A 27,774-nucleotide genomic window follows, 5' to 3' on the forward strand; every position below is an offset into this window, starting at 1 on the left:
CACGGGATCTCGCCAGGCCTCCTTTGCATGTTGTTTTACTCCCGTCTCACGCGGCCCTAGCATGGGGAGAAGTCTGGGAGGAGCGACTGACCTACATTTGTCCAATGGGATGCGGCGAAGGGCCGACACTGACCTACTTTAAGCCAATCGCGTGGAGGCAGCGCTGCCGGTAGGCAACAACCGCGCGTGTTTAGGCCATGTGCTCGCGCCCAGTTCTGGTGTGGGCCTTAAGGTGCTGTTGAGAGCTATTTGTGTCGGCCAAATGGAAACGCTCACGTTTCGGCGAACCAGAAGAGTGTTTAAAGAAACACAAACCTTCTTAAGAAGAGTATTAATATTAATATAGCTATTATTAGTATTGTATTACTGTTGCTATGTTAGGTTTTATGCATTTTTAAAACCTAACATAGTTTAAAAAAAGCTTTTCAACACAGTTTTGCCCCGAGATGTGTGTGTAAACAAACAAGCGGCTTCATTCAGGTGAATGAGGGTCTTGTTTTGGTCCTCGGTAGATTCAGTGGTCAGCGCTTGTCAGAAAATGCACTCTCATGACTGCTCTGCTCTCCTGACGGTGCAGAAACCCTACGTCTGAGAGTCAGCCTGAGCACGCTCACCCGGCCACCGCGGAGAAGGGGTTAACCAGGCGGGCGTGGCCTGTCGTTAATATGTAAAATATGCAAATTTGAGTCGACGCCGTTGGTGGGCGGCCCTCCTCTGCGTCGTTGCGGGCGGGGCTTCAAGCGGTTCGCTTCGTTAATATTTAGTAGCCCCCCCCCTCGCGCTCTTCCCCCGTGAGAGGTGATGTCACGAGAGCTGCCCGTGTTCGTTCCAGCTGACTCGAGCCGCGGTCCGCGAGCGCCCGGAGAAAAGAGAGGGAGCGGAAAAGCGGTCGAACAAACTAACGAGCGAAAGAGCGCGTGAGAAAAAAACAACAGCAGGGAGAGAGAGAGAGAGAGAGAGAGAGAGAGAGACCTCCGACCGTCCAGCTCAACTTGCTCTCGGTGTCCAGCAGACTTTTCGGGGCTTTATCTCTCCAGCCTCTCTGAAGAAGAAGACCAACCATTTTAATTCCTCTCGGATTCAGAGCGGCTGGATTTACCGTCCCTACCCCAGTCTGCCCAGGGGTTCATGGCTCGCCTCCCTCCGTCGTGGTGAATCGTGTTGGACCTCTGGCTCCATGGACGCCCGTCATTTTCAACTGATTCGTTTTTTTGGAGAATATCTGTGTCCTGCCCGGGAGGAGCGCCAACAACTCCGTTTGGTGACAAATGTCAGCGAATGAACGCTGGACTGTCCGCTGTCCAGACCTCAGCACAGGGGGAGGGCGAACTGCGGCCAGCAGCAACTTTGTAGACCCGAGCGGCCGAGGATCGTCCAGGGGCGGCAGGTTTGAACGCTCTTAAAGGTGCTCTCACGGCTCGCTCCGGAGGAGATGCAGCGCGCGCTCTGAACACACTGTACCGGACGTAAACACGCCTTCCAGTTTCCATATGGGAACGGATTAAGGGTGGTCGTTTTCGGCGGATTTAGGAGCTCGAATCCGCGAGTCCTGTGGTCAGCTGGAAAAGTTAGGAGCCCTGGTGTCCACTGCTCGCCTGCAGAGTGCTTCTTCAGTCCCAGACCTACTCGTTTCAGAGTGTACCTACATCTAGCTCTTATGTCCAGACAACTTTCTCAGCTTCTACCGCCAGAGCTCCCCGCTGGAGCCAGTCCACAGTTCGGTCCGGCTAATCCAGCGGCTTCTGCTCCTAATGGACACCTGAACTCTATGGCCAGCCTGAAGACTCTCCTGCAGCTTCCCATTAAAGGAGACAACAGAGCGAAAGACTGCTGTGAGATGAAAGGTGAATCTCTCTCTCTCTCTCTCTCTCTCTCTCTCTCTCTCTCTCTCTCTCTCTCTCTCTCATGGTTGGGCCTGCAACCCCTAACACCCACTCAATATTCCCAGCGCTGTCACTGGTTTTTGTGTTGTGGATCTTTTGTGTAAAATAGGACCGAGCCTAGTCAACAGCAGCCCACAGCAGCACTGCTACAGCAGATACTGTGGACAGAAGTGGAACAGCTAAGATGATTTCTGGTTCAGAGCTGTTCGATCGAGAAAACTTGGCACATTAACGAGAAATACACCTTGTGCTCTTTTCAGGGGTCATTTCAAATAAGCCTGGTTCAGTTGTACCCCTTAAAGGCGAAATGATTGGTATTAAAGGGATGTCACACTGAGCTGTTGGCCACACATCCATTAATGACTGTGTTTGCTCTGTGGCCCCCTCTGGTGGAAGATCTACGGCACTGCTGGCTCTGCATTCCTTTTTTTTTTTGTAGTAGCCAGGATGTTGATGAGGATGATGATGATGATGTTGATGAGCACAGGGATGAACAAATATTGTTGTTGTTTTTTTTTCTTCATTCAAACGAAAGACCAGAGCTTCTCCAGATTAGATTATGTGTAGAAAGTATATTGTAGATATTTTTCACACAGAAAAAAAAGCGCAGGATTAATTTTTACATGTGAAGCATTGTGCGCTGGCTCTGGCTTCAGTGGTTTTTCCTCATCCAGAGCTGCTTCTTGTTGGCTTTGTTCAACGCCCTCAAATACACCCACACTCTCTCAATCTTCCTTACTGCCTCTCAACATCCCCCCTCCCCCCCAGCTTGCATGAGTACTAGCTCTTTTTTTGTCTGTCAGCCTCAGATTCTTTCTTTTCTCACTTCTGTACCCATTAAAATGGTCCATATGTGTAAACCTGCTTCACTTAGGGGTTGAGCAGTATTGGCTGTCTGATTATAAAACACTGTTCTACAAAAAAAATAATAACAGCAGTATAAAATGACACTGGCTTGTCAAAAGGTTTAGCCCTCATATCAGTCAGGCCTACTCTTAATGTCATTGAATGTAATAGCAAAGTGAAGAGTAAGCAATCTGAGTGGGAAAAGGGTTGAACCATACTATCAGAATTGTGCTTTTGGTACCAATACCAATTTTAGTGTCAGTGCTCACTACCAAATAATACCATATGCAAAACTGAATTGAACACAAAAACATGTTCGGCCATTTCTTTAGAAGTACCTTGGCCCAAATCGGTTGTCAGATTCAGTGTATTTCTTGCCGTTCACACTGCTACACAGATGACACTCTGGGCCGCCTTTACTTAAGCTATTCAATAACCAGTGCAAAGAATACATCCTCATAGTTGCTTCGCTGTGTTAACCTCTTAAATGATGTGACCTTTGCATTCTCAGGATTACTGTAGTAATCCCATATAAAGCAATGCAAAGCAGTTCTTTACTGAAGGAATGATTGTAAAAATGCCACGTACAGCTGAAAAATGATTGTACCCGAATGTGGAGTTTAAACCTCAGATGTCCAGATTCATGTTGAACTGCCTAAGAATGGTGCTGTGTGAGATGAGCTATACACCCCTGCAATGTAATGATCATTCTACATCCTTCTGCATTGCTTTTAGTCATTCATTCAGATAACTCAATACATGACCCTCATGTCATGCTGCTTTTCATCCCTCCACCTGAATGCAGCCCAGAGACTCTTGTCTTGGTGGAAGCTTTAAATTCTCGGCTGTGCATGACTGTCACATTCTTGCTAGAGCTCTGTCCCTTAAGGCCGTATTCACAATATACACACAAATATTCAGATAGTCTACAAATATAACAAAAAATGAATGAGAAATTCTACTCTTTAAGTTGTGTGTACTGTTCCCAACTGTTCTTGATAGAGCACTTGCCACTCTACCAGATCACTTCTCCAAACAGGGCTGGCCCAAGCCTTTATGGGGCCCTAAGCAGATTTTTATTTTGAGCCCCCCACACCACCTCAGCACCAGATGCTATGTCATTTTATAGGGAGAGAGATATTGTGCAATAAGCTGAAGCTCCCAAGCCTTTATTGACTACCCAAGCGGCGCATATCTGCATTTGCCCAACAGCGGCAGCAGCCAACAGCAGAAATTGATTAACCTAGTATTAGCTGTGCCAGCTATGAAATTAAATTCATATAAAATGGCTTTTACCTGTGTTATACCATTTTGTTGTATTATTCAATGTTATTTTTAAAATATGTATTTTTCATCATGATGTCTTGGTGCTCTTGGGGGCCCTCTGGTGGTGTTGGGGACCTAAGCGGCCGCGTAACTGGAGTATGCCTTTGGCCGGCGCAGTCTCGGAGTCTTTGTAGCTCAAATCTTTGACTTGCATGAAAAAGTAACTTAAACATCAATACATGACTGAGCTGTTATTGTGGAATTACATCATATTTTACTAAAAAGTGTCAGTAATTGTATGAAGGGTACAGCACTTTTGGTGAGAATGGGCCAATTTGTGAGCGCTAAATCAATTAACCATTGCTAGTAATGTGGGCTATCATAGACTTCTAGGTTAGCTGGAAAGTAACTAGCCTCACAGGTAATAATCATTGTAGTAAAGCATGTGTAACTTATAGAGAACTAGTAGCTCTAATTTATTGAGCCAGATAAAGGGTGGCAATGACATTCAGCTATTTTTTGGACAGTCTCAGAAAACAAGGAAAGCTCTGAGCAGTAGAAAAATGAGTGGTCAGATGAAAGAAGTATTGAAGAGAATTGTACAAGTCAGTGTTTCTTAATATAATTGTTCCAGTCAGATGGAAATTGGTCAGTAATACATGCCTTGCCTTCATGTCAAGAAATACCAGTTCTTTACTGATACCAGTTCACTCTAGTGCGTTCAGACTAAACAGAGAGAAAGAGCGAGAGAGTAAGAGGATGCTGACCGGGCAGGATGAGCAGGTGATTTGGAGGTAAGTGAGAAAAAGATTTTGAAATTTATAATCCCAACAGAAAATGAGAGTAGAACAGTGCAGATGATCCCGCTGCCCACTTTTAAACGTACAAGTTTACCAAATAAAAACAACAATTTCATAAACCTTGGTCACAATATTTGGACTTTCCTTTATATAATAATACATAGGCTACAGTCTATGTATCATTTATACATCATTGCATCATTTGCAAACAATAACCATGAATGAGTTTCTTACATTTCTCTACTGGAATTTTGGACCACTCTTTTTTGCCAACTGCTCCAGGTCTCTCAGAGTTTGAAGGCTACCTTCTCCCACGGCTGTATTGAGATCCCTGTAAGATTTAGATCTGGACTCATTGCTGACCACTTCTCCAGCGTTTCCTCTTTATTCATTCCCGGCTGCTTTTTGAGGTATGCTTTGGGTAATTGTCCTACTGGAAGATCCATGATCTCTGATGAGACCCAGCTTTCTGACACTGGGTCCTACATTGCGCTCCAGAATTCTTTGGTAGTCTTCAGATTTCGTAATGCTATTCACACAGTCAAGGCATCCAGTGCCAGAAGCAGCAAAAGAGCCTCAAAACATGGCGGGGGCCGTGTTTTTTTTCCCCTTAAAGGCCTCATTTGATTTTCTGTAATTGGTACAATGATGTGCTTTACCAAAAAGCTCTATTTTGGTCTGATCTATCCACAGGACGTTCTCCCAGGAGGATTGTGGCTTCCTCAGGTAAGTTATGGCAACTCCAGTCTGGCTTTTTTTTGGGTCTCCTACCAGAGGGTCCCATTTCATTCAGATGGTGACGGATAGTGCGAGCTGACTCTGTTGTACCTTATGTCTGCAGATTTGAATTTGTTTAGAAGTTGATTGAGGTTCTTTAGCCACCATGCAAACAGTCCTTCATAGCAATCTAGCAATCCAACAATTTTCCTCTTCCATCCACGTCCAAGGAGGTTAGCTGCAGTATCATGGGCTGTGTGCACGGTGGACACAGGAACATTGAGAACATTGCGCTCTTCTTTCTTTACTCCATGCTCAATATGGTACACAGACACATAGATTGGGTAAACGTTTCTCATTAAACTGGTTGACTGTGTTATTTATACAAATGCAAATGAAAAAAGCCACTCTACCAGATCACTTCTCCAAACAGGGCTGGCCCAAGCCTTTATGGGGCCCTAAGCAGATTTTCATTTTGGGCCCCCCACACCACCTCAGCACCAGATGCTATGTCATTTTATAGGGAGAGAGATATTGTGCAATAAGCTGAAGCTCCCAAGCCTTTATTGACTACCCAAGCGGCGCATATCTGCATTTGCCCAACAGCGGCAGCAGCCAACAGCAGAAATTGATTTCAGAAGATTGAAATCTTAACTATTTCTTACAGTTTTGAAAGGGGGACAAGTTGCCCAGTCCATTTCTGGAGTCCCGGTTCTATTTTTTATGCTGTTCCAAAGCAAATTAAAGAAACGAACATTTAAAGAAGTGCGATACTTTATTAATCTTATATAATGTATAATATAGTAATAAATATAATAATACAGTCATTCTATGAATTGTTGAATTCCCTGTCTCCAAATGTTCGATTTATGGGTACAGTCTTAAATTGAACATGGGGGCAGCCTTGGTGATAAATGGTTTTAGAGCATTTCAGGTTTAGATATTGATCAAATAAAAAGCACCTTAATAGAGATCCACACTGTATTTTCTCACCCTGCCTTTGTTATGAAACTAGGTAACATATTTTGTTATGACATTTGTTATGTATTGTTGCATGTAGCTAGTAAACAATGCAGGACTTATGATGAAAGACTGACGCCGATAGACGTATCACTGATGTCATGATATAATGCAAATGTATTTTTGTCTGTTCTAGATAAAGACAAGCCCTTAGACTCTGATGAGGACTCACTGGGTGGAGTCGGGGGTGTGGCAGGCGGAGGGGGCAACATGCGCAACTCCTCCCAGTCAGCTTTCCTGGGACCACTACTGTGGGAACGCACCCTACCTTGTGACGGCAGCCTGTTCCAGCTCCAGTACATGGACCTGGAGGAGTTCTTGACGGAGAACGGGATGGGCTGCATGCCATCGGGAAACGCCTCCAGTGCCCAGGCACAAATCCCCTCACAGAGCACGCAATCAGCTGTACCCAGCCAGAGCTCCCAGTGCCCTCCCTCCTCACCACCCCCTTGCTCCTCCTCTGCCTCTTCCATCTCCTCCCTGTCCTCCTCATCCTCATCTTCCTCCCTGCTGGGCCTGGACGTGCCACAGGGCCCAACACCAGGACTGCTGGGAGGCCCTGAGTGTCTGCATGGTAAGTGTTTGTGTATGTTATTGTGGATATTTGTGTGTGTGTGTATGTGTTGGTATGTGTAAGAGAGTTTATGTTCTTACATTTCCAAACAGAAATGTCCTGCCATTGTAAAATTTGAAGAAAACAAAGTTAGCCTGCAAAAGCAGGACCAGCAAAACAGCCCAGACTGTTAAAAAAAGTGTTTATACAAAAGCTGAGCTGAATGCACAGTATTGTATTTGGTTAGTGAAGGTTAGCCTTGGAAAAGTCTTATTGCATACTTGCATAGGTAAATAATGCATATGAGGCAGATGTATAACCACATCATGCCACTATAAAAATGATGTATATGTGCTTTTGCATTTGTGGGGGTGTGAAGGGGGTGATGGGTTCAAACAACATGATGGCAGCAGAGGTTCTCACAATATATTCAAAGCACACTTCTAAAAATAAAGAGTAATGCCATAGAAGAATCACTTTTGGTTCCTCAGTAAAGCTGTTGCTGCATTTACTTGATATTAAGGGGTGTATCGTTACACAAATGTCACTGTTAAAATATTTCCTTGAGGAACCTTTGGAGGTTTTTCAATTTGAAACTGTAGAGGGACCTCTTAAGGTGCTTTGAGGAATTGTCTGAAAAGGTTTTTAGAAGAAAAAGCTTCCTTTAAGAGGGTTCTCCACGGTTTTAAAGAGTCACTTTCTCTACACAAAGAGTGAGCAGTGTGAAGAGGTGGGGGGCCAACAAGACTACAGTTACCATAGATACAATACTCCCAGACCACAATATCATGCAAATCCGGCGGTTAACAGCTTAAGGTTTCCAGGTGGCACACGCGCTTATGAACTTACCGTAATTATCATATCAGTGCCTACAGCGTAGTCTTTGTGCAGCTGCGTATCATGACGGTTCAGTGCAAATACATGTTACACCCCTGCTTCATTTGTAACAAACGTGATGTAACAAAGTCGATACATTCATAGATTAATGTCAGAAACTTAATATCAGAAATCACTTTGAACTGCAAGACGCATGAGTTGGACTCTAAATCCTGTATCTCATGTTTAATCGTTACTGTAATTAAAACAATAATAAGTGTTTGCTGATGCACACTGCACTGTAAATGAGCCCAATGCTCACCTGGGGGAAAAACACAGTGTATCCAACAAAAATGAAAGCACAGCAAAAACAAACAAACAAACATTCTGGCCACGCAAGCAGATTGGTTGAGAAGCGATCTAACCATGTTGTTCTTTCAGCACAACATCGCGTTTTTCTCAAACACTGTATCACTCAGCAGAACGCAGTTAAACCAGGAAATAATGGAAATGCTCTGAGCTAAAAAACAAAACAAAAACGACCTAAAACAAAACTATAAGGATTAAGACAATAATAAACAACAGCAACAAAAAAGACGAGTTGACAGAAAGTAAGCGTGAGTGGGTAATGGAGTTTAAATAGTTAGCCTGTGTAAGGAGCTGGAGAAGGAACTGCAGGCTGTGCAGTGAGTAGAGTTTATTTCTGTGACGTAGCAACAAGCTGCTTGTTAAGGTACCATAATGTGGCGGAAGGAAATGCTAAGGTTAACACAGATGAAATGATTCGTTCACGGCTCAATTTATTTATTTCTTACTTTATTTATTTTCCAAAGTTTTGTGTAAAAAAAAAAAGCAACACAATACTCAAGGTCGCGTGTTATTGTGAAATAACAGCATGGCTTTAATGGAATATGGTACAGTGCCTTCTGCTTGTGTCTGTTGCTTTAAAAAGTAGTTTTTCTATGGCTTCTATTGCTTAAACAACCCTTTTTTTCAACCCTTTCTCAAGTAAATACTTGAGCAATAGACCTGATAACATTTATCTAAAGGGGATTCAAAGGGGATGGCAACTTTTTTTATAGAATCCCCCAGTGCTGTGTATAGGAGTGCTAGTGTCTATAAACATGAAAAGGAGTCTATATAAGTGACTTGTGGTTATTCAGTGTACATGCATCAGTTTTAATATAAGCAGCACAGAATTGGTTCATGAATTTCTGTTTCATCAATGCAGAAACTACTGGGCTCCCCTGGGCAATTGATTCCTGACCACACACACAAATGTCCAGTGTGTGGACCTCAAGAGTGGAAGGGTTGTGCAGTGTGAAATGATAGGCTTGTATATCAATATCATCCATTTTAGCATTGCTAAATAGCATGTTGAATATTGTGGTTGGTCAAAGAGTGATAATTACTTTTGCATAATGACTTCATGGTGCAGACTAATGACCGCTGTGCCACATCTGGTCAGATCACTGTACATGTGGTGTAGCTGAGTACTTTGATCAGCGTGTTTTGCTTAACAAACTGCTCTGGATGTTTGGATGCAACATGCAAAGCCAGCCTTAACGAGTGCGTTTGTGACCAAAGCAAGAAAGGTGCCGAACTATATTTCATTAAGCGATATAATGAGAATTCTATAGAATTAGCACTGTTAGCTGCTTATGCATTGCTAAAATGATGTACTCTTGTGCAACTGTTAGCAATTACACCGCACAGTTCCATGTAACATTGTTTTTTGAGTGCACTGTTAGTCTGAGCACTTCCATGAAGAAAGTACAATGATTCACTATTATGGCTTTTCTCTTTTTATTAGAAACAGAATGAATAGCGAGTCACATGAGCCTTCTATGAACAGATGCTGCATTAAAGTTCATTCAACTGGAAGACTGTAGTTTCCCATCTGAAGGCCAGTAGCCATATGTTATTATTAGAAGCAGGAAACCAAGGTACACCCATCATTTAAACTAGGGCTGCACAATATATTGTTTGTCAATTGTGACATTGGGCTTTGCAGCAGTAATGTCGCAGAAGGCTGCAACATGCAAATGAGCCCTTTGACAAACCGCAAACATTTAAATGCTGCAATCTGACCAGGCTCAAATGCTCCAGAGGAGTGTTTTGTGGGTGTTCTGATGAATCACACCATGTGATCTACCGAATGTAAATATTTGGAGCCCAGGCCTGTCTTTAAACATGCAACATTGAGTGTTCTCAAGGCAAATTGCTATTGTTGTCTGCAGCAGTAGAACCAAAAGTGGTATATCATCCGGGAATAAAATTAGCCAGTTTATAAGTAGATTCAATCAGGTCACTCTTCATAGGTGAGAACATGCAGAAATATCATTCTGGAAAGTTGCCAAACCCAATAATATTTATGTCATAATGTCAGACTGACTACATGGTACCTGATTTTTGCCTAGTAATAATGTTCATGTTAATGAAACAATTGCAATATCAGTGCCTTTAATTATCTCTGCAATGCATTGTACAGCACAGTGTTAGCTGAAAGACCCAGCTGAGGGATAAGCAAGCAAACAGAGAGAGGCCGGGAAAGAGAGAGAGAGAGAGTGTAAGGGGTGGGGGCTCTGCCAATGTGTATTTTCCTCTCATGTTTTCTTGTTCCCTCGCTCTCCCTCTCGCCCGCTGTCTCACACGTTGAGGCCATGTGCAGGCGACTTGTCACGTGCTGATGCAGAGAGCAATGAAGTGAGAGAGCCATGGGAAGGGAGGGGTGGAGGAAGAGAGGGAGGAGCCACGGGGCTAGAGAACCAGGGAGGGAAAGAGAAGGAGAGAGAGAGTGCTGCCATGTCAACCTTGTAACTCCATTTTTTCCAAACAGCTACACTCTTACAAATACGGGTTCCTGACAGATTCCTGTTGTAGACATATGGTTCTACTACAAACCTGATTAACTGGTGTAGAACCTGGCAAGACAAATGTAGGACATTGGGTTACGTTGAGTAATATTTTATAGCGATAGAGAGTAAAGAGATAGCTTTGTCCTTGCTAGAAATGCTGTTTCTTCATCTTACATTGTTACGGCTGAGCATCTGAGGCTGGACAATCTGGGCCCAGTTGATGAACTGTGTGAATGTGTGTATTTTTACCCAGGCACGCATGCCTACTCAAACATTAGGGAAAACTGGTACACATTATTGTCAGTGTGTGTTTGTTTGGTGGTGTAGCGTAGTGGATAACAATGGCAGCATTCTTAACAATACACTCACAAGCAATTTATTAGGACGCCTGTACACATACTCATTCAGCAGCTTTAGGTAGCGTTCACGTCAGCCATCAGAATGAGGAAAAAATGTGGGCTCAGTGATTTTCAGTGTGGCATGATTGTAGGTGACAGGCGGCTGAATTGAGTATTTCTCGAGGTACTGCTGACCTCCTGGGATTCTAGATTTTACTCAGACTGGTCCAGCAAGGGGAAGTTCTGCAAATGGAAACACCTTGTTGATAAGAGAGGACAAAAGAGAACGGCCAAACTAGTCTGACCGGACAGAAAGGCTACGGTTACTCAGATAACCTCTCTGTACAACTATAGTGAGCAGTAAAGCATCTCCGAATGCACAGATAGGCTACAACAGCAGAAGACCACTTCAGGTTCCACTTCTGTCAGCCAACAACAGAAAGCTGAGGCTGCAGTGGGCACAGGTTCAGCAAAATTGCACTGCAGAAGACATAGCCTGGTCTGATGAATCTCGATTTCTGCTGAGGCACACACGTGGTATGGTGAGAATTTGGTGCCAGCAGCTCCCCAGCAAATTTACCAGTGTTAAATCAACACCATTAGTGTTACATTAACGCCGTGAAAGTTAAATTTTAACACCCAGCTTGGCAAATTTGCTGTGTTGGATCCATGGACCCAACCTGCATTGTGTCAACAGTCCAGGCTGGCGGAGGTGGTGTAATGGTGTGGGAAAGGTTATCTTGGCACACTTTGGGCTTGTTAATACCAATCAATCATTGCTTGAGTGCCACAGCCCATATGCATCCCTTCATGATCACAATTTACCTGTCTTCTAATGGCTACTTCTTAATAAAACATCGTAGGGATGAAATGTGGTGGAATGAGATTCAGAGCATGAAAGTGCTCCTGGGATGAGCAGAGAATTGCTTGATGCAATCATGTCAACATGCACCAACATCTTGTAGAATCCAGGCTATAAAGAATCGAGAGCAAAAAGAAGCCGTACTCATTATAGTATTCTTGCTCAGTGACTGTATGTGTGAGTGTGTGTGCGCATGTGTATGTCTATGTCCTACATTTGTACACATAGTGCATGCAGTTCCAGTATGTGAGGGCATAACAGACAGCTGTGCTTTTTATTTGGGATATTTCCTTCAGCTGCAGAAAGATGCTTAAGAAAGATCTTCTGTATGCCCATGGAAAGGAAAGCTCTTTTTTTTCACTGGTGTATTTTTAAATACACCAGAAGGAAACTGCACGCTCTTAGGCGAGGCATAATATAGCTGGGAGAGGGTCGGATTTTGAGAAGCATTCTCGTATTGCACCTTATTTTGTGTAATTTCATTTGCATGTTTTGCTTGGAGGAAAAAAATCCAATATTTGTCTGATTTCTCAAGCATTTGCAATATTTGCGGCATTAGTAAAATCTAAAAAGATTTACTCTTGATGCAAACTGAATATTGTTTTAACATGCTTAGCTCTTGGATTAGCTCATATGTTTGAGGTTGTGCTACCATTTGTAGTACATCTTGTATTCTTGGAAGATCATACTGTCTTGTTTTATAAGATTAGCAACAAAGAGTAATATGTTATCAGTAGAAGAAATGTCTAAAACTTTGTCTGCCGCAAATGCAGAATAGCAAGTTCATTATACACAGTTGTCCTAAATTCGTGACATTTGCATATGTAATATGCATGTGTTTAAGTGAATGAATTTTTGCTCAATAGCAGCTTCACTATAAAATACTGTCGTAGCTAATGTACAGTAATTATGGCCAAGTGCATGACATTTAATTACTGCTCTTAAAGCACATTTTCCCTTTTCCATGGAGAAGAGAAGCAGGTAAAGAGCACAGATGCTAATGGAAAGCAGACATTTTTTCAGTTCAGGAGTAAATCAATACTCTTTGAGTGGTGTTTAGAAAATAGAGATACAGTTGTATGCGACATTTTAATTGTTCATTTTCTAAAGGAAAATAAGTAAATCATAACTTAAATATAACATTTCCTGCATGTTGTAGAGCCAGATTTGATGTGAAAAACATATACCATTAACACATTTATCACTGCATTTGCACACATCACATTGAATTATTTATTTATTTTTGGACCATGGTAAATTAAGTAAATAGAAATTATGCTTTAGAAGTGTATTCTCTGCAAAGGATGGGACAGGATGGGACTGCCTTTTGCATGAGACTGTATAAAAGACCTGCCTTCAAACAAAAGTGAATGTGCTCCCAGCTTGGTTTGTAGACAAAATGTTTGTCATGAGGATTGGAGCTGTTTGTTGGCTTATGCCTGACTAGGCCTCCGGTTGCTGTTACTGGCGTGTCTTCACATTGACCTCTGCTGCACCCTTGTGGCTGCAATGTGGCATTGCGTGCGGCCTGAGGATGGACATGACCATGCATGCTCCTAATCCTCTCCTACTCTTGCCTCATAAAGCGATTACCTTTAACTGCTTGGCCTAGCAGAGGTGCATGATATATTTGTTCACCACCATCATGATACTGACTTTCATAATATCTGTATTGGAGAATGGTATGATATACAGATCTATAAAAGGCATTCTGTCAGAGAAAAAGAAATATGTTGTGTGGTAACAGTCTAGTTGAGTGGTTCAGCAGTTCATGAACATGAGTATTATTTTACATCAATCCAAATGATTGTTTTCTTTACTTATGTGCTGTGAACATCTTGAATGCAGTTTCATGAGCACAAGGGTCCAGTACATATGTGTAATAATGTTCGTTATAATAATGTATTTTAATCTTTAATAATTACATCACATGATGCACTATAAATTTTTGATGTATGTGTTTATACATATATCATATTCTAATGCAAGAGACCAGTTTTTGGAATCAACCTCTCTTTTTTTTAATTTTTGCTCTTTAGGTCGACAGGCAGTGCAGCAGGACCAGTCTCCAAGCTCCTCCTGCCCACCTCCACCAGTGCCCCTGCCCACCAATGCTGCTGATGTCATGGTAAACTTTGATCCTGACCCCGCTGACCTGGCCTTGTCCAGCGTCCCGGGCCAGGAGGCATTCGACCCCCGGAGGCATCGTTTCTCTGAAGAGGAGCTCAAGCCTCAGCCCATGATCAAGAAGGCCCGAAAAATGCTCGTGCCAGATGATCAGAAGGTACTAATTTAAATCAGTTCAGCAGCTTACCATATATACTACTTCCACAACCCAGGAAATCGAGTGCCTGCAGGTTTCAGCAAAAGAGTTGCACATACATTGGCACATTACGCTAGTGAATAATAATTGTTAAATAATAAACTTTTCTTGTCCCACCATAAAGTTTCACAGAATATACAAAAGTATATAAATGTTTATGCACCCCTGATCAAATGACCTGTATCTAATAAGAACACACTTCTGCACATTTGAACAATTACTGTTGATTTGCTGAATTAAACATATTTGTAATGTAAACTATGACATGTACAAAACTAATAGAGCATTTAATATGTTTTCCCCAAAAAATCTAAAAACATGTAAATTGACCAGAGATGTCCAAACCTTTAGATTAGATTATATTTAAATATGCAAATATGCTGATATCAGCAGAAAACATAGTAATTACAGAAATCTAGGCTTAACAAATAGCACACACTCAATCTTTGTGTAGTGTTTTGGGGAAAAACTATACTTTATGGTGCGCATCTTAAGTATAACAATAAAATAAATAAATAGGTAGTAGTTATAGAATAAATACTAGATCTGTGTTGGCAGTACTAAAGTTTTAATATCATTTTTTATTTAAGAAAAGGGGTACTGTACCATTTCTACTGAGTAGCCCAGAAATACACAAATAAAAATAAATAATAACAAGAGTAAAAAAGGACCCAGGTACATTTACCAAAGCTCTCCTCAAAGTAGCTCAATATTATTTGTGCTTCTCATCCAATACAATAATTAAGTGTAGCACTAAGTGAGGTCAGTGAGGTGTGCTGTGGCTGGATTTATCCAAGTTTATGTAAAAGTCTATGTATCTCATGGGGTGTCTTTTCTTTAGACCTTTTAGTGGGATAAAAAAAAACTGCACTACTCATTGGATGTCAAGGCTAAACACCCTAATTTTATTTCACTTTCTTTCTTCCCTTCCTATTAAACATGCTCCACGGATGAAGGACGAAAAGTACTGGAGTCGTCGCGTCAAGAACAACGAGGCAGCAAAACGCTCACGGGATGCACGGCGGCTGAAGGAGAACCAGATATCCGTCCGCGCTGCTTTCCTTGAGCGAGAGAATGCAGCGCTCCGACAGGAAGTAGCCGACATGCGCAAAGAGCTGGGCCGCTGTCGCAACATCATCAACAAGTACGAGAGTCGCCATGGAGACTTATGAAGAGGAGAACTGAGAAGGAAAGGAAATCATGTTGTTGTTTTTTTGTTGTTTTCTAAAGCAAGAGAGTTTAAGGACGGGACTGTTGAACAAGCCTCGGAGAAACGGCAGTTTGTGTACGTACTTGTTCCAAACTTGCACTACAAACACTTGCAGACTGTGTTTCTTTTGCGAGTGTGCAGTTTTTGATTAAGGCGGTGTTGTGCATGCCTGCAACAAGTACTTTGGTAAACAGTTCAGTAACCCTAGTCAAAGGGAATGCTCACGATGTCTAGAAGTAAACACTGTTCAGAATCCTTATTTTCCAAACTGTTCTGTGAGTATTGATCTTTCCCTGCAACACAGTGCCGTCTTTTTTGGTGGACGAATGAAGCTCCTGTCAATTTTCAAGGGTGATTGTCAACTCGTGTGCAGTGTTACCCGGACCTTATGAACATTCCTTTTATCGTTATTCTGGCTCATTTTCTTAGAAAGGTGGGTTTTACGAGATGACACAGGTGTAATTTTTTCTATGACAAAAAAAAACATTGTATATTTTTGAACTGCTTAGGCACAGATAAGATTAGGAGAATAGGAGAGAGAGGAGTGGAGGACAAGACAACACAAAGAGATTTTGACATAGGAAAAAATGTATATTTTTATACTTACAGGAACAGACAGGTGAAGAGATTTTGGAAATAATCTTTTTTGTATATTTTATATATGGGTGGGTAGGGGTAGCTGTAGAGAAAGAGGGCTATATGAAGATGTTTTCAACAAAATCAGGACGGAGCTTGTTGGGTGATATGATTTACACGTAAAGATTTATGAAGATTGTTAGGAAGAGCCTATCAAGAAGAGCCGATACTGAAATGAAAGAATGTAAGAACGGGTTGAAACAGTCACACATAAGGGACAGAAGGTGAAGGTAACAACAAAATGAGAGCTGCGGAGATTGGAAATATTTGTGTCGCGGATTTGTTAAAGCACTTAATTTGATGTCCTTCTTCCTCTGGATTTCTTTTTTTTTCCTCTTAAATTTCAGCATGTGTTTCGTCCTGAGTTAAGAGAGGAGAAAGAAAAAGAGATAGAAAGAGATTCTTGAAAGGAAACAGGAGCCCTGGACACTACCGCCCCGTCACTACATGTACAATAAGTTTCCCCATGTATATATTTTAAATGTTCAAGCTACAATGTCTTCATTTATATATAATATATATATATATACACATACATACACATGCACACAAACTGGACCTTGGTTTGCACGGCCAGTATAAAACAACGCACAAAACAAGACTCCTTGTATGAAGTCAATACACACGTACAGTCAATTGTTCAGCGCCATGGTCGCACTTTTCTCGCTCTATCTCTTTCTCTCCCTCCCTCCATTTTTGCTTTCCTGACGATGCTAGTTTGGAATTCCTTTTGCCCAGATTCAGTTGGCAGTGAGTGGGTTGCATGGTGGCGCATGCTTGCGTACTGTATGATCAGAACAGAGAAAAAAAACACACACACACCCTTGTGTGGACAACTTGTCTTTTTTTTATATGGTGCTCACCCAGTTCCTTCACACATATACAGAAATTGACTGCCTATAACCCTGTTTCTCTTAATGGTTTAGTGCCCTTCCCCCCGCAACTGTACGGGGACACGAATATAGACAGAAACACATGTTTATAAAAGTCCCCAAACTAAACCCTTACAGAAAACGCACCCTAATACTACTGTACCATTACAAAAACAATGTACCATTTTCTTATAAATATATATAAATATTGAATATTAAAGTATTATATCATTAGATATGTGTGTACATAATTATATGCTTGAATATGTGACTGTAGATGTAATTTTACATAACTTTAATACATGTAGTATCTATACAGAAAATAATTATAATAAAAAAAACAAAAAAGATCAGATTTTTTTGCCCAATTTGCTCAGGTGTCTAGAAGAATTATCAAAAGTCAATTTTTGTTTTTAAATGACTTGGGTGGATGAAGTACAATGTATCTTTCTCCGTAATATATTGAGTTCTTGAGTAAAGGTAGAAATTACAAAAGTGCTGTTTTCATGTTTGCAGCCACATAAGTCTCATTTATACAAAATAACATTATATAAGACCTATAATACCTCAAATGCATTAAGGTTTGATACATAAAGGGAACTCTGATTGGTCTGATTGATAGACAAGAAGGCTCAGTATGGTGCACATGTGCAATACTATTACAATGTGTTGTATAATGCAAGCAAGTGGGCTGCATTTTCAGTTGGTTGGTTGCTCACTACCTTGTCCATGAAGGAAAGCACAGCTAAATATTTAACTCCAATACATCATTCAGACCTTCTAGCTTTAACTAGAGTCTGACATTTCCCAGGAGCACCCACAACTAATGTCTTCTGAGTCCAGTGAATGACAGTTAGGATAGTACTGTCTGACTAGTAGAGGAATTTTGCCAGTTTGTCATGTTTTTATAACAAACTACATTTCTTTGTACCTTATGAGGCTGCAGGTAGGGTGTGTTGGGCACCGCTCCTGGGCTTGTGGGTTCAATCTTTGCTCTGGTCACTGTCCATGAGATGTTTGGTTTGTTCTCCCTATGTCTGTGTTTTCGCTGGGTGAAGTGTTTATGCTAAGTTGCCCTTAGATGTTAGTGAATGGGTGTGTGTGATCCACCTAGCGATGGATAGGCACCCTTTCCAGGTTGTATTCCTGCCTTGCGCCCAATGTTTCAGAGTAGGCTGTGACCAGGAGTGGATAAAAACATGACTGTATGACCAGCAGGCCCTAACTGCCAGGGTTCCCTTTAAGTACATTCACAAGCAGATCATTTTCTTACTTACTGAATGAATACTTTTACTGAAGGGACATTTTACCAACAGTACTACCTTTACTCAACTACTGAAGTCTTGTACTCTGTCCACCTCTGTTTTCAGACACATGTTTGAATTTGTCCTGGCAGCATAGTGTTCAGAGTATTCCATGGAAACCCATAGAAACCCACTACCAACTCATCTTGGGAAGGTTAAAAACAGTGCTGGACATAAAAACAACTTCTTTGTTAATTTTACACATACAACTTTAAATGTATCTCCTTATTTTTCCATTCTCGTTACTCTTCTTGCTAGTATTATCATTGTTAATGCTATTATGATTAGTATTCTGACATTTGTTTCCCGGCATTTTCTTGCAACGGTCTTTCAAAGAAAATGCGATGCCGTCTTACCTGTGTAGTCACCATGCTATTTACAGTAACTCCAGATTCCAGTGAGACTGTTCGTTGTTGGCACAATCCACCAAGACTGTACATGGCCCCAAGTGCATTGTGGGGGCTGTTGTCTTGTCCTTGTACGTATGAGTTTATATAAGCTGATACAAACAAATGAGAATTGAGCAACTGTTTTCTTCTTCTCCTGGAGGAATTTGAACTACTCCTTCTGCCATCATTGACTTGGTGCTGCTTTTGCTGCCAAGGGCCACGTGTCAAAGGAGAACATTGTTTTTGTTATATTGGAACTGTTTGTAGAAGCTTAAATCGAAACTTTTGACAGTGCTATTTTTCTATGTAACTCTGTGTACACATTAAGAGATTTCACGGGCATTGGTAGCCCATCCTCTCTTTGCAGCGATGGTATTCTACCAGATGTTATTGCGGGTATTGTATTCATCCTTTTTTTTTTCCTTTCCACATGTGGAATATTAACAGGTCCCTGTTTGTGACTGTTATGAACTACAAATCCCAAGAGCATACCACTATCGAACTTCACTGATAATGTTTGTTATTCCTACCTTTAGGGATGCAGGGAAATGTGGTTTTGCCTTTTTCCCTGACACACCAATAAATAACTACCCTTATTCACTGATACAAACCCCATTTTCATTCTGATCTTTTATTTTTATGTTACACAAGATAATAGAAGAAAACAGCTTCTTGGAATGGGAGCACTGTAAGATTGTGTCAAAGATGAACATGTGTGAATGTGCATGGATAAGCTAGGAAACAATTTTTTGTGAAATTTGGTAGCTAAACAAGGTCAGAAAATCAACATCTAGATCAGATCATCTCAGTAGGTGCTGTATATGTCCTGGTAGAAGGACAGAACCCAGAGCAGTAGCCAGCTAACTGTATGTTATACTAACCTCTCTTTAACAGTTTGCAAAGTTCTCCTATAGGCTCTCCAATAGGCTAACATAAATTGCGACAAACGAAAACTAGCTCACATGCTAGCTTTGCTCTACGTCTAAATATGTGTATTGTTCATAGCATGCACAGTTTAAACCAGCTGCATGATCTAATCCTACCAACTGACAAGCCTGGGCACACTCCCAATGGGGTGTCCAGGCCTGCCTGCATAAACTGCTCATTACCCTTTTCCAACAAAAAACATTAGCCTTAGCCTTTCCTCATGACCTATGAGGGGACATACATTAGAGTTCGGCTGAGCATGGGAACTCTTCCTTATTAGAAGACTGAGCACATGTGTTTGTGATTTAATCAGTAGAGGGTTCATGGGAAATTGAGTCTTTAGCACTGACAGGTTCAATGGGAGCGACTGGAAGCAAGACAGGCCCCCCTCCTCCACCAAAGGAGTCAAGGGCGGCCAAGAGATTCAGAGGCACCAGGAGAAACCACACCTCTACAAACCTAAAAATCCCTGGTCTTTAGACTTACAGTTACACCAAGATGCTTAAAAAACACTGACCAGACCTGGGAGACCCCTGTCGGAGACAATGTCCTCTTGTACACCAAACCGTCTGAAAACATAATTAAACACAGCTTGGTTATATGTGTTTCCTCTGGGATGAATGAACACATTTTCAGCCTACTAGACATTGTTCAGGGATACTAGTATTCACTAGAGCTTGACCAGTCTCCTCCCCTACACCTTATCTACTGGGAGCTATTACAACACTGCTAGATATGTGCTCAGGTTTGTGAGTGGTGGGCGAACTCACCTCAGAACAACAGATGCAAGACAAGGCATTAGCTTTAGTGTTACAATTACCTGGATGATATGTGACACTGAATTGGATTCTTGTGATCAATGAGAATTAAAAAGGGATGAGAAGCTCCCCCTAACAAGCGATACCATTCTTCCAGTGCTAATTTGATGGCTAGCAATTTAACATTGTAATTACATAATGCCGGAGTTTGTTAGTTTGTGGGAACAAAATGAGAGGTGGTAAGGTTAGATGGTAAGTCAGCATACTACACAGATCTCAAAAGCATCCACCTCTATTACAAAAGGTTCAGCAGAATTAGGGTGCTTCAGAGTGGGTATGGACATCTAGGCCTCTTTCAAAGTCTGAAAGGCAGACACCCTGAGCACTAATAATCTAGAAGGAGGCTAGGTGTTAAATTGAACTTGCACTTCCCAGCCTTGATGTATACCTGCTTCTCTAGTAACCTGGCCAAAACTTTCTCGCAATCAGTAAAGTATATTGAAATGTCTTTAATTTAAGCAATAATGTAGCACTCTAACATGTCCCATAGGACATCATTGATAAAAGCTTGGAACATAGGGGGTGTGTTCAACAATCCGAATGGTAGGCCAATGTACTCAAAGTTCCCTTTAGTGCTGGCAAATTCAGTCTTCCTCTCATCACGCTCCTTAATGTGCACTAGGTTGTAATGTGCACTACGAAGGTTGAGTGTAGAGAAAAGGGACAGCCCCTCAGCTTTTACTTCTACAGGTACCAATGGGAGACGATATGAGTATTCATTGGTTACTTGGTTTAAATCATGATAATCTATACAAGGTCTTAAACCACCATCTTTCTTTTTGACAAAGAAGAAACCAGCTGCAGTTGGGGATGTAGAAAAATGACTAAAGTCCTTTTCCAATACCTCCAGAACGTACTTCTCCGTGGCCCACTCTTCACAAGGATTCTGGACTTTTGAATGTTAAATTAGATTGAGGGGGTTAAAGCACCCTCCCTTGATTGTATAGCAGAATCATAGGAACAACATGAAGGACATTCAGTGGTGCTGATCTTGAGTAGTCTCTGGACTGTGTATGGTTGTGGAACCTACAGAGACACTGAGATAGACTACACCATTTTTATGACAATACAGAGATCAAGAAATTATTTTTGCTCTGAGATCTTCAGTTTGAAGGGCACTTGAAGATATCTCATCGCGACTCGTTACTCTTGAGACAGTTCCCTCTCCTCTCCAACTGGATCCGCATCTACAGCAGCCGGTTTTTAGGGGTGCTTTGAGAGTGTATGAACTTCCCCTTGGTGCCAGAGTCAATTAAGGCTGGAAACACAGAGACAGAACTCAGGCAGTAAAGAGGCAGTTCCATGCAGAGAATGCTTTCTCAGCGTTGGCGCCTGAGGTTTGTGCAGATGAGCCCGACAGTCACGTAAAATGTGACTAGCAACTTTGCAATACATGCACAAGAAGTCTCCATTTAGCCGGGAAGATCTTTCCTGCGGTGGCAGATGTGAAGAATCGCACAGCATAGGTTCGGGGAGCAAGGGACAGGCCCAGTGGGCTAAACAGAAATCTGAGGTGTTGTGGCAGCAGAAGCTTTTTTTGGCATTCTGCTATGTCTCAACTAATTTAAACGAATGGAGAGAGAAATGACTTTGTCCAGAGGTAAATTTTCATCTTTCTAAGCAGTCTGAGGAAGGACATTATTAGCACAAACGCTAACAATAAGGCATGTTTGTTTCACCCATTACCAGCAGCAAGAGTATGAATCTCGGGTGCATATTTGGCAACTGAGCGATTGCCCTGGTAAAGCTTTGTAGTAGTTCACTCTGTGAGCGTTCCTCATGAGGATGGCCAAAAAACAGTTTAATGCTTCCAATAAAATTTATTTATGAAGATGATTGGACCTATGGCCAATCTATGAGGTCTTATTAGAGCTGGGGGGCAAAAACCAAAAATAAATGCAACACTAGTTGCTAGTAAAAAACACAGTTGTTATCTGCCTATCCTGTCTGCTTACGTGGAAAATGTTCTGAGCAGTAACAGAAGGGTTAGATGACATAACTGGGTGAGGGAGTTCTTAAGGCCTGTAGGAGACTAGAGAGATCCTGGTATACTGGTAGTAAGGTCGCCCTGCTGCAGAATTAACAATCCTGGACATGTGGGTGTGATGTAACCAGTCGAGAGTTCATGGGAATTGAAGTCCTTAGCACTGACGGGTTTAATGAGTGTGACTGGAAAAATGACACAAGTCTTTAAAGGTATAAATGAATAGGGAAAATGGAAAAGTAATTGAGTAATTTGAGTAGTTTTCAATACTCTACTCAAATAAGAACAAATCTTTCAAAATATTACTGAAGTAAGCAACAGTAACAAAGTACATCACTACCTGTGGTAAACAAAAATGTTTCATATAGATACAGTACATATGTCATATTACATGCAAGCTCTTTCTCCTGCACATCCACTTTCACCTTTATTATATACCTACAATCGCTACTCAAACTATAGACCACATTGGCTAAAACACTTGATAGGGTCAAGTAAACTGTTAAACTGGTTCAAGCAGTGTTTTGGTGAGGCCGTCAGCCATACAATGTCAAATACTGCATTAGTGAAAGAGTTAGAGTTGTCCCTCACCCCTAAAACAATTGTATATTCCAATAAGTTTATACACTTGTTTTTGGTCACATATGTCGGGTGTGCATTTCACTATATAGCAATATTTCATGTCTTCGCTTTATAAGTGGCCTGAATTTCAGTGCTATAATAAGTTTGACAATATTGGTGCTTTCTATGATGTTTATTAACAGCTGTGCGGTTTGGAATGCAGTCTGTGATGCTAGTGCTAAGAGGTAAAGAACAGTGGAACATTCAAAATACTACTCACAGCTAAACATTCATGTTGGAAGATTATAAGACATGCATGTAAATTATTATTTACTCAGATGTGTTTTATAGGATTTAGGTTAGATGACATTCAGTAGCATTTATAATGCCATCTATAAACGTCACTCCCCTTCTGAACTCATACAGCCCCATATTAACACACTACCTCCCTCATGTTCCACAGTTGGTGCTAGTTCTGGCCAGGTCCATGCCAAACTCCATCAGATCCAAACAGGTTAACCTTAGTTTCATCTGACCAGAGAATGTGCTGCTGATATTCATAAGACTTCTATTTATTCTATCCCTTAGCAAACTTTAGTCTTGAAGTTTTTGTTGATTTACTGCAAAATGCTAAATAAACAGTCATGAAATGCAAACATACGTTTGTTTCTTTATTCGTCTTATTTTTTAGTAAAATTATGAATATGTTGGTAATATTTGTTTTGATGATTATTGTTTTATTTTTGCATTTTTGAAGAACAGATCCTTGTGCTATATAGACAAGCAACAATTGCAATATAATATATATTATACGACACAATGTAAGACACTCACTCACAGTCAGGAATTTTAATAATGCATCATGCTAAACCTTGTGTTTATATTTGTTTACATTTTCTTTTTTTTTTTTGTCTTACAAAGATCTGGTCCAGATTTTATTATGCAGCACTTCAAGCAAAGTAGATTTTGAGAGCATAATGGATGCTAAAAGGGCAGACATTGGTGAAATAGAACTTTTAAGCTGTAAAACAGCACCTTACTTTGCCAGTGTGAAATGTATTTCTTTTTACATACTCTTTTATTTATTATAGCAATATTTTACAATTTAAATAATACTGATGAATCTGTATTTCTATCTATATTTCTATCTATATTTCTATATCTATATATCTAAATGGATGAATACATATTGATCTGTATTATAACTCTGGTCATTGTTGCATTGCCATTACATTTTGGTAAGGGATAAACATTACTCACAGTCAGAAGCACATTTTCTTTGTTGCTTTAGTTACAGGGGATATTTGATGATGGATGCCAGTGCCACCACAGAACCCCAACATGCCACTAAACAAGAGGCAAGTCTACCTAGTAGGGTAATTTCCTTAAAACTAATCACCATGTTCATGCATTCATATACGTACATCTAGCACTAAGTTTATACCTCTACTCTGATTTTAATGAATTTTACAGTACCCACTGTCTTTGGTCTTCAGGAATTACAGTGTGATTAACTGTGCTGGCTTCCGAAATGATCTTTTTGAAGTATTCAGTATTCAGTTGTATTGAACTGAACATAACTTACTTAGCAAGGCATTTTCTGGCTTGCTGGCTGACATCCATCCAGTTAATTACACCGAGATTTGAGCCAATACCTGACAAGTAAATCATTTCTATAATAGAAGTCTGTTGGGTACGACACTGAATGCTTAAAATTGCATTTGGTAAATTGACTTTGGCATCTCCTTCTGCCAGTGTTATCTAGTTATCGGCAGCTTGTGAATGGTCTTGTAAGACAAACGCTCTCTCCTGGCTTGCATTCGCTGCAGTTGTGGGGTTACTAAAATCCCATCCCAACTCGACTAACCCAATTCATTTAATATCAAGTGCTTTCAATGAAGTCTTACTACATAGTCAATAAGACTATATAGTTCGTGTTAGGTATGTCTTGGGGAGGATTGGGTGATAAGGGGTTTGTTTGACTGGTTAATGAACCCAGCTAGCTTTAGTAGCTATATATTCTCTTTCCAAAAACATTCCTCTCCATTTAGTATTATTGCCGTCACTTACTTACTGATTGGCTGATGGACTAACTGACTGTGGCCCTCTTAAAAGTAGTAAATGTGGTCTACATCTTAAGGCTTGGGGACAAAGGCTTAAGTCTTTTAGCAGGCAGGGCCACATGAAATGGCACATGAAACAAAATAGATTTAATATTTTATGCCACATCATCAAAAGTAACATTACTTTTTTAAAATAAAGAGAAGATATTATGGTTTGAAACTCCTTGTTGTTGAAATGCCAGATCCAAAACTAGGACTTGCAGGTCTTTATTGAACACATGCATTCAACATTCAAAGTTGTAGCGGAAAAGTAAACAAACCATTGGAAATATTAGATGGTTGACCCCCCACCCCTTTGGCAGCAATAACCTCAACTAGGCGCTTCCTGTAGCTGTGGATCTCGGACCTGCACATCGTTTTAGTTCATTCTTCCTGGCAGAACTGCTTTAGCTCTGTCACGTTCCTTGGATGCCTCGTGTACGACTCTCTCCAATTCAATCCATAACATTTCTATAGGGTTAAGATCTGTCTCTCTGGGTTGTTTCTTTACCTCATTGGTGAGTCTCCGTTGTTCTAATAGGGTCATTTTGACTGGGCACCCACGTCTTGGCAGAGTAGCCACAGTCCCAAATTGTCTCCATTTGTAGATTGTTTGTTCACTGTAGACTGGTGAATTTCTAAAGTCTTTAAAATCACTTTGTAACCCTTTCCAGCTTTATGTAAATCAGTAATTGTGGATCGTAGAGCCTCTGAACGCATGGCTCACGTAGACGTATCCTTCTTGTGCTGGGCAAACCTCAAAAAGTTTAAGTGGTTTTTATCAGTCAAAGTAGCTCTAGTCCACACCTCCAAACTCATTTTCTTAAGAAGAGTCCAGGTATGCTAACATCTCCAATTAGCATACTTTATGTATGTATATGTACTGTACATATATACATACATATAATGTATATATACTTTTTGTTCTCAATGAAGACATTTATGATAAGAATTTTGTGTTATTATTTTAGGCGCCTTATACACTATATTGGCAAAAGTATTCGTTTGCCTGCCTTCACACATATATGACCTTGAGTGACATTCCATTCCGGATTGCCATGAGTATGCAAGCATCACAATACGATACAATATGACAGAAAAGACACTGGGCATACGTCATAGGCCTCATAAATCATAAATCACTAAACACATTTTGTGTATAATTCATTTCATAAACAGTGATGCAGGGATAAATGTATTGATTTTCTTGCCATGAGTGAATATATATGTTACTATATTGATATTTTTCATAAAGTCTAACTCACTACCACACAATCCCACCCACGGTTTGACTGTTTCTTCCTAAAAAGCCATGAAGCTGGACAGGTGGTTTGTCTCATTAGTCAGTGGGAGAACTTGCAAGAAGCTTCCTCTAAAAGTTTTATAATGTTTTGTGAAGCGCTGGCCTTCACCAGGAATGTTCTAATGAAGGTGGACGAAACACACGAATCGATTCTTGAGGGAGGTATGCAGCTGCTTCAATGCTCTCAGTGTTGCTGAGAAATATTTTAGCTCCCATAGACGACTTAATTGCCTCCTAAGTGACATGCACTGCTATATTCATCCTCTATTCTCTACTGACTTTTTTTGGAGGAAAATAAAGGAAATGCCTGTGTGTCCATGTACTGTTGTGTGTGTATTTCAAAGGCTACATTATAGACCATTATCACACTGCCGTGTTCATTAGTAAATAGTAAGTTTAGGTCGTGTTGCAATGGCTGAAGCTACTGTCCTTTCCTAAATACACCATCAATTTACCCAAACACACTTACTAGAGTTTTCACTCCATCCAGTTTAAAAATGGTCAACTCCAGCTGAAAAACTCATTATGTGTCATTTTTTAACCAGGCAACCAATGCAATGAGAGTTCATCTGAACCGGAGTGAAGGCAGGGCAAAAGGGTGCGACAGATTTACTCATGTTTGTAATTAAAAATGCTAATTAATTCATTCAGCATTCATTCAAACTGTTTTCAGCAAGGTTTGGTTACAACCCTTGAGGAATAGACCCCTAAGTGCTGGGTTAATGTAGAACAATTATAAGTCTCTCATTCCTAGTCATGGTGTTCAGGGCGCTCGCTAATGTTGTTAATGTAACAGATAGAGAGTGGGAGGAGTTAAACCTGCTGGATTTTTTCTCTGTCAAAATGAAGCTCAGTAAGTGCTAGTCTTTAGCCTGCCCATTCAGAGATTACCTTTTTGGTAACAGGAGCAGGTAAAATTCTGATGACATGTTCACATTTAATAAAAACAATGTGTGTGTGTGTGTGTGTGTGTGTGTGTGTGTGTGTGTATGTGTGTGTTTATACAAGCTCTTGAAAGGCTCTAAGGTAAGAGGTCTTGTTCATTAGAGCAGTGTGATGTGTCATGCCTCAGTGGAAAACAGATGTGAGACCCTCTGCTGCATTTTCCCTCCAATTCCCTACTAACTAATCCCCCCCTCTCTGTACCGTGACAACTGGAGATGTACAGTGCTCTGTCCCTCTGCCTCAAATTCCTGTCTCCTTAGCAACCAGCTAGTAACATCACACTGCTGAGGCCCCATGCTCACTCTAGGGGCAAACTCTGAGAACATACCAGTAAAAAGTGTGTTATCTTTACAACCGTGCAGACTGCAGTTGCTGCTTGTTTGAGGGGTTTTCTGCTGTTAGCTTTGCCTTATGAAGCTCTGGGGTTGCTTTTGCAGTATG

At 40.9% G+C, this 27,774-nt stretch overlaps 1 protein-coding gene across 2 annotated transcripts; it reads left to right on the forward strand.

Annotated features, from left to right (window-relative positions):
• Positions 1–784: 784 nt before the first annotated feature.
• dbpa (D site albumin promoter binding protein a) lies at positions 785–19,303 on the forward strand. 2 transcript variants are annotated; one of them, XM_072675813.1, is made up of 4 exons: positions 785–1,844; positions 6,669–7,106; positions 13,999–14,243; positions 15,224–19,303. In XM_072675813.1, the coding sequence occupies exons 1-4, from the start codon at positions 1,658–1,660 to the stop codon at positions 15,452–15,454; spliced, it is 1,101 nt and encodes a 366-aa protein (XP_072531914.1). In that variant the 5' UTR covers positions 785–1,657; the 3' UTR covers positions 15,455–19,303. The 2 variants fall into 2 exon arrangements, with proteins under 2 accessions (XP_072531914.1, XP_072531915.1); XM_072675814.1 differs by having other exon boundaries at positions 786–1,844; positions 15,239–19,303.
• Positions 19,304–27,774: the final 8,471 nt, after the last annotated feature.

This window comes from Salminus brasiliensis, chromosome 3, assembly GCF_030463535.1.
Source record: "Salminus brasiliensis chromosome 3, fSalBra1.hap2, whole genome shotgun sequence".
In the NCBI taxonomy this organism is placed as follows: domain Eukaryota; kingdom Metazoa; phylum Chordata; class Actinopteri; order Characiformes; family Bryconidae; genus Salminus; species Salminus brasiliensis.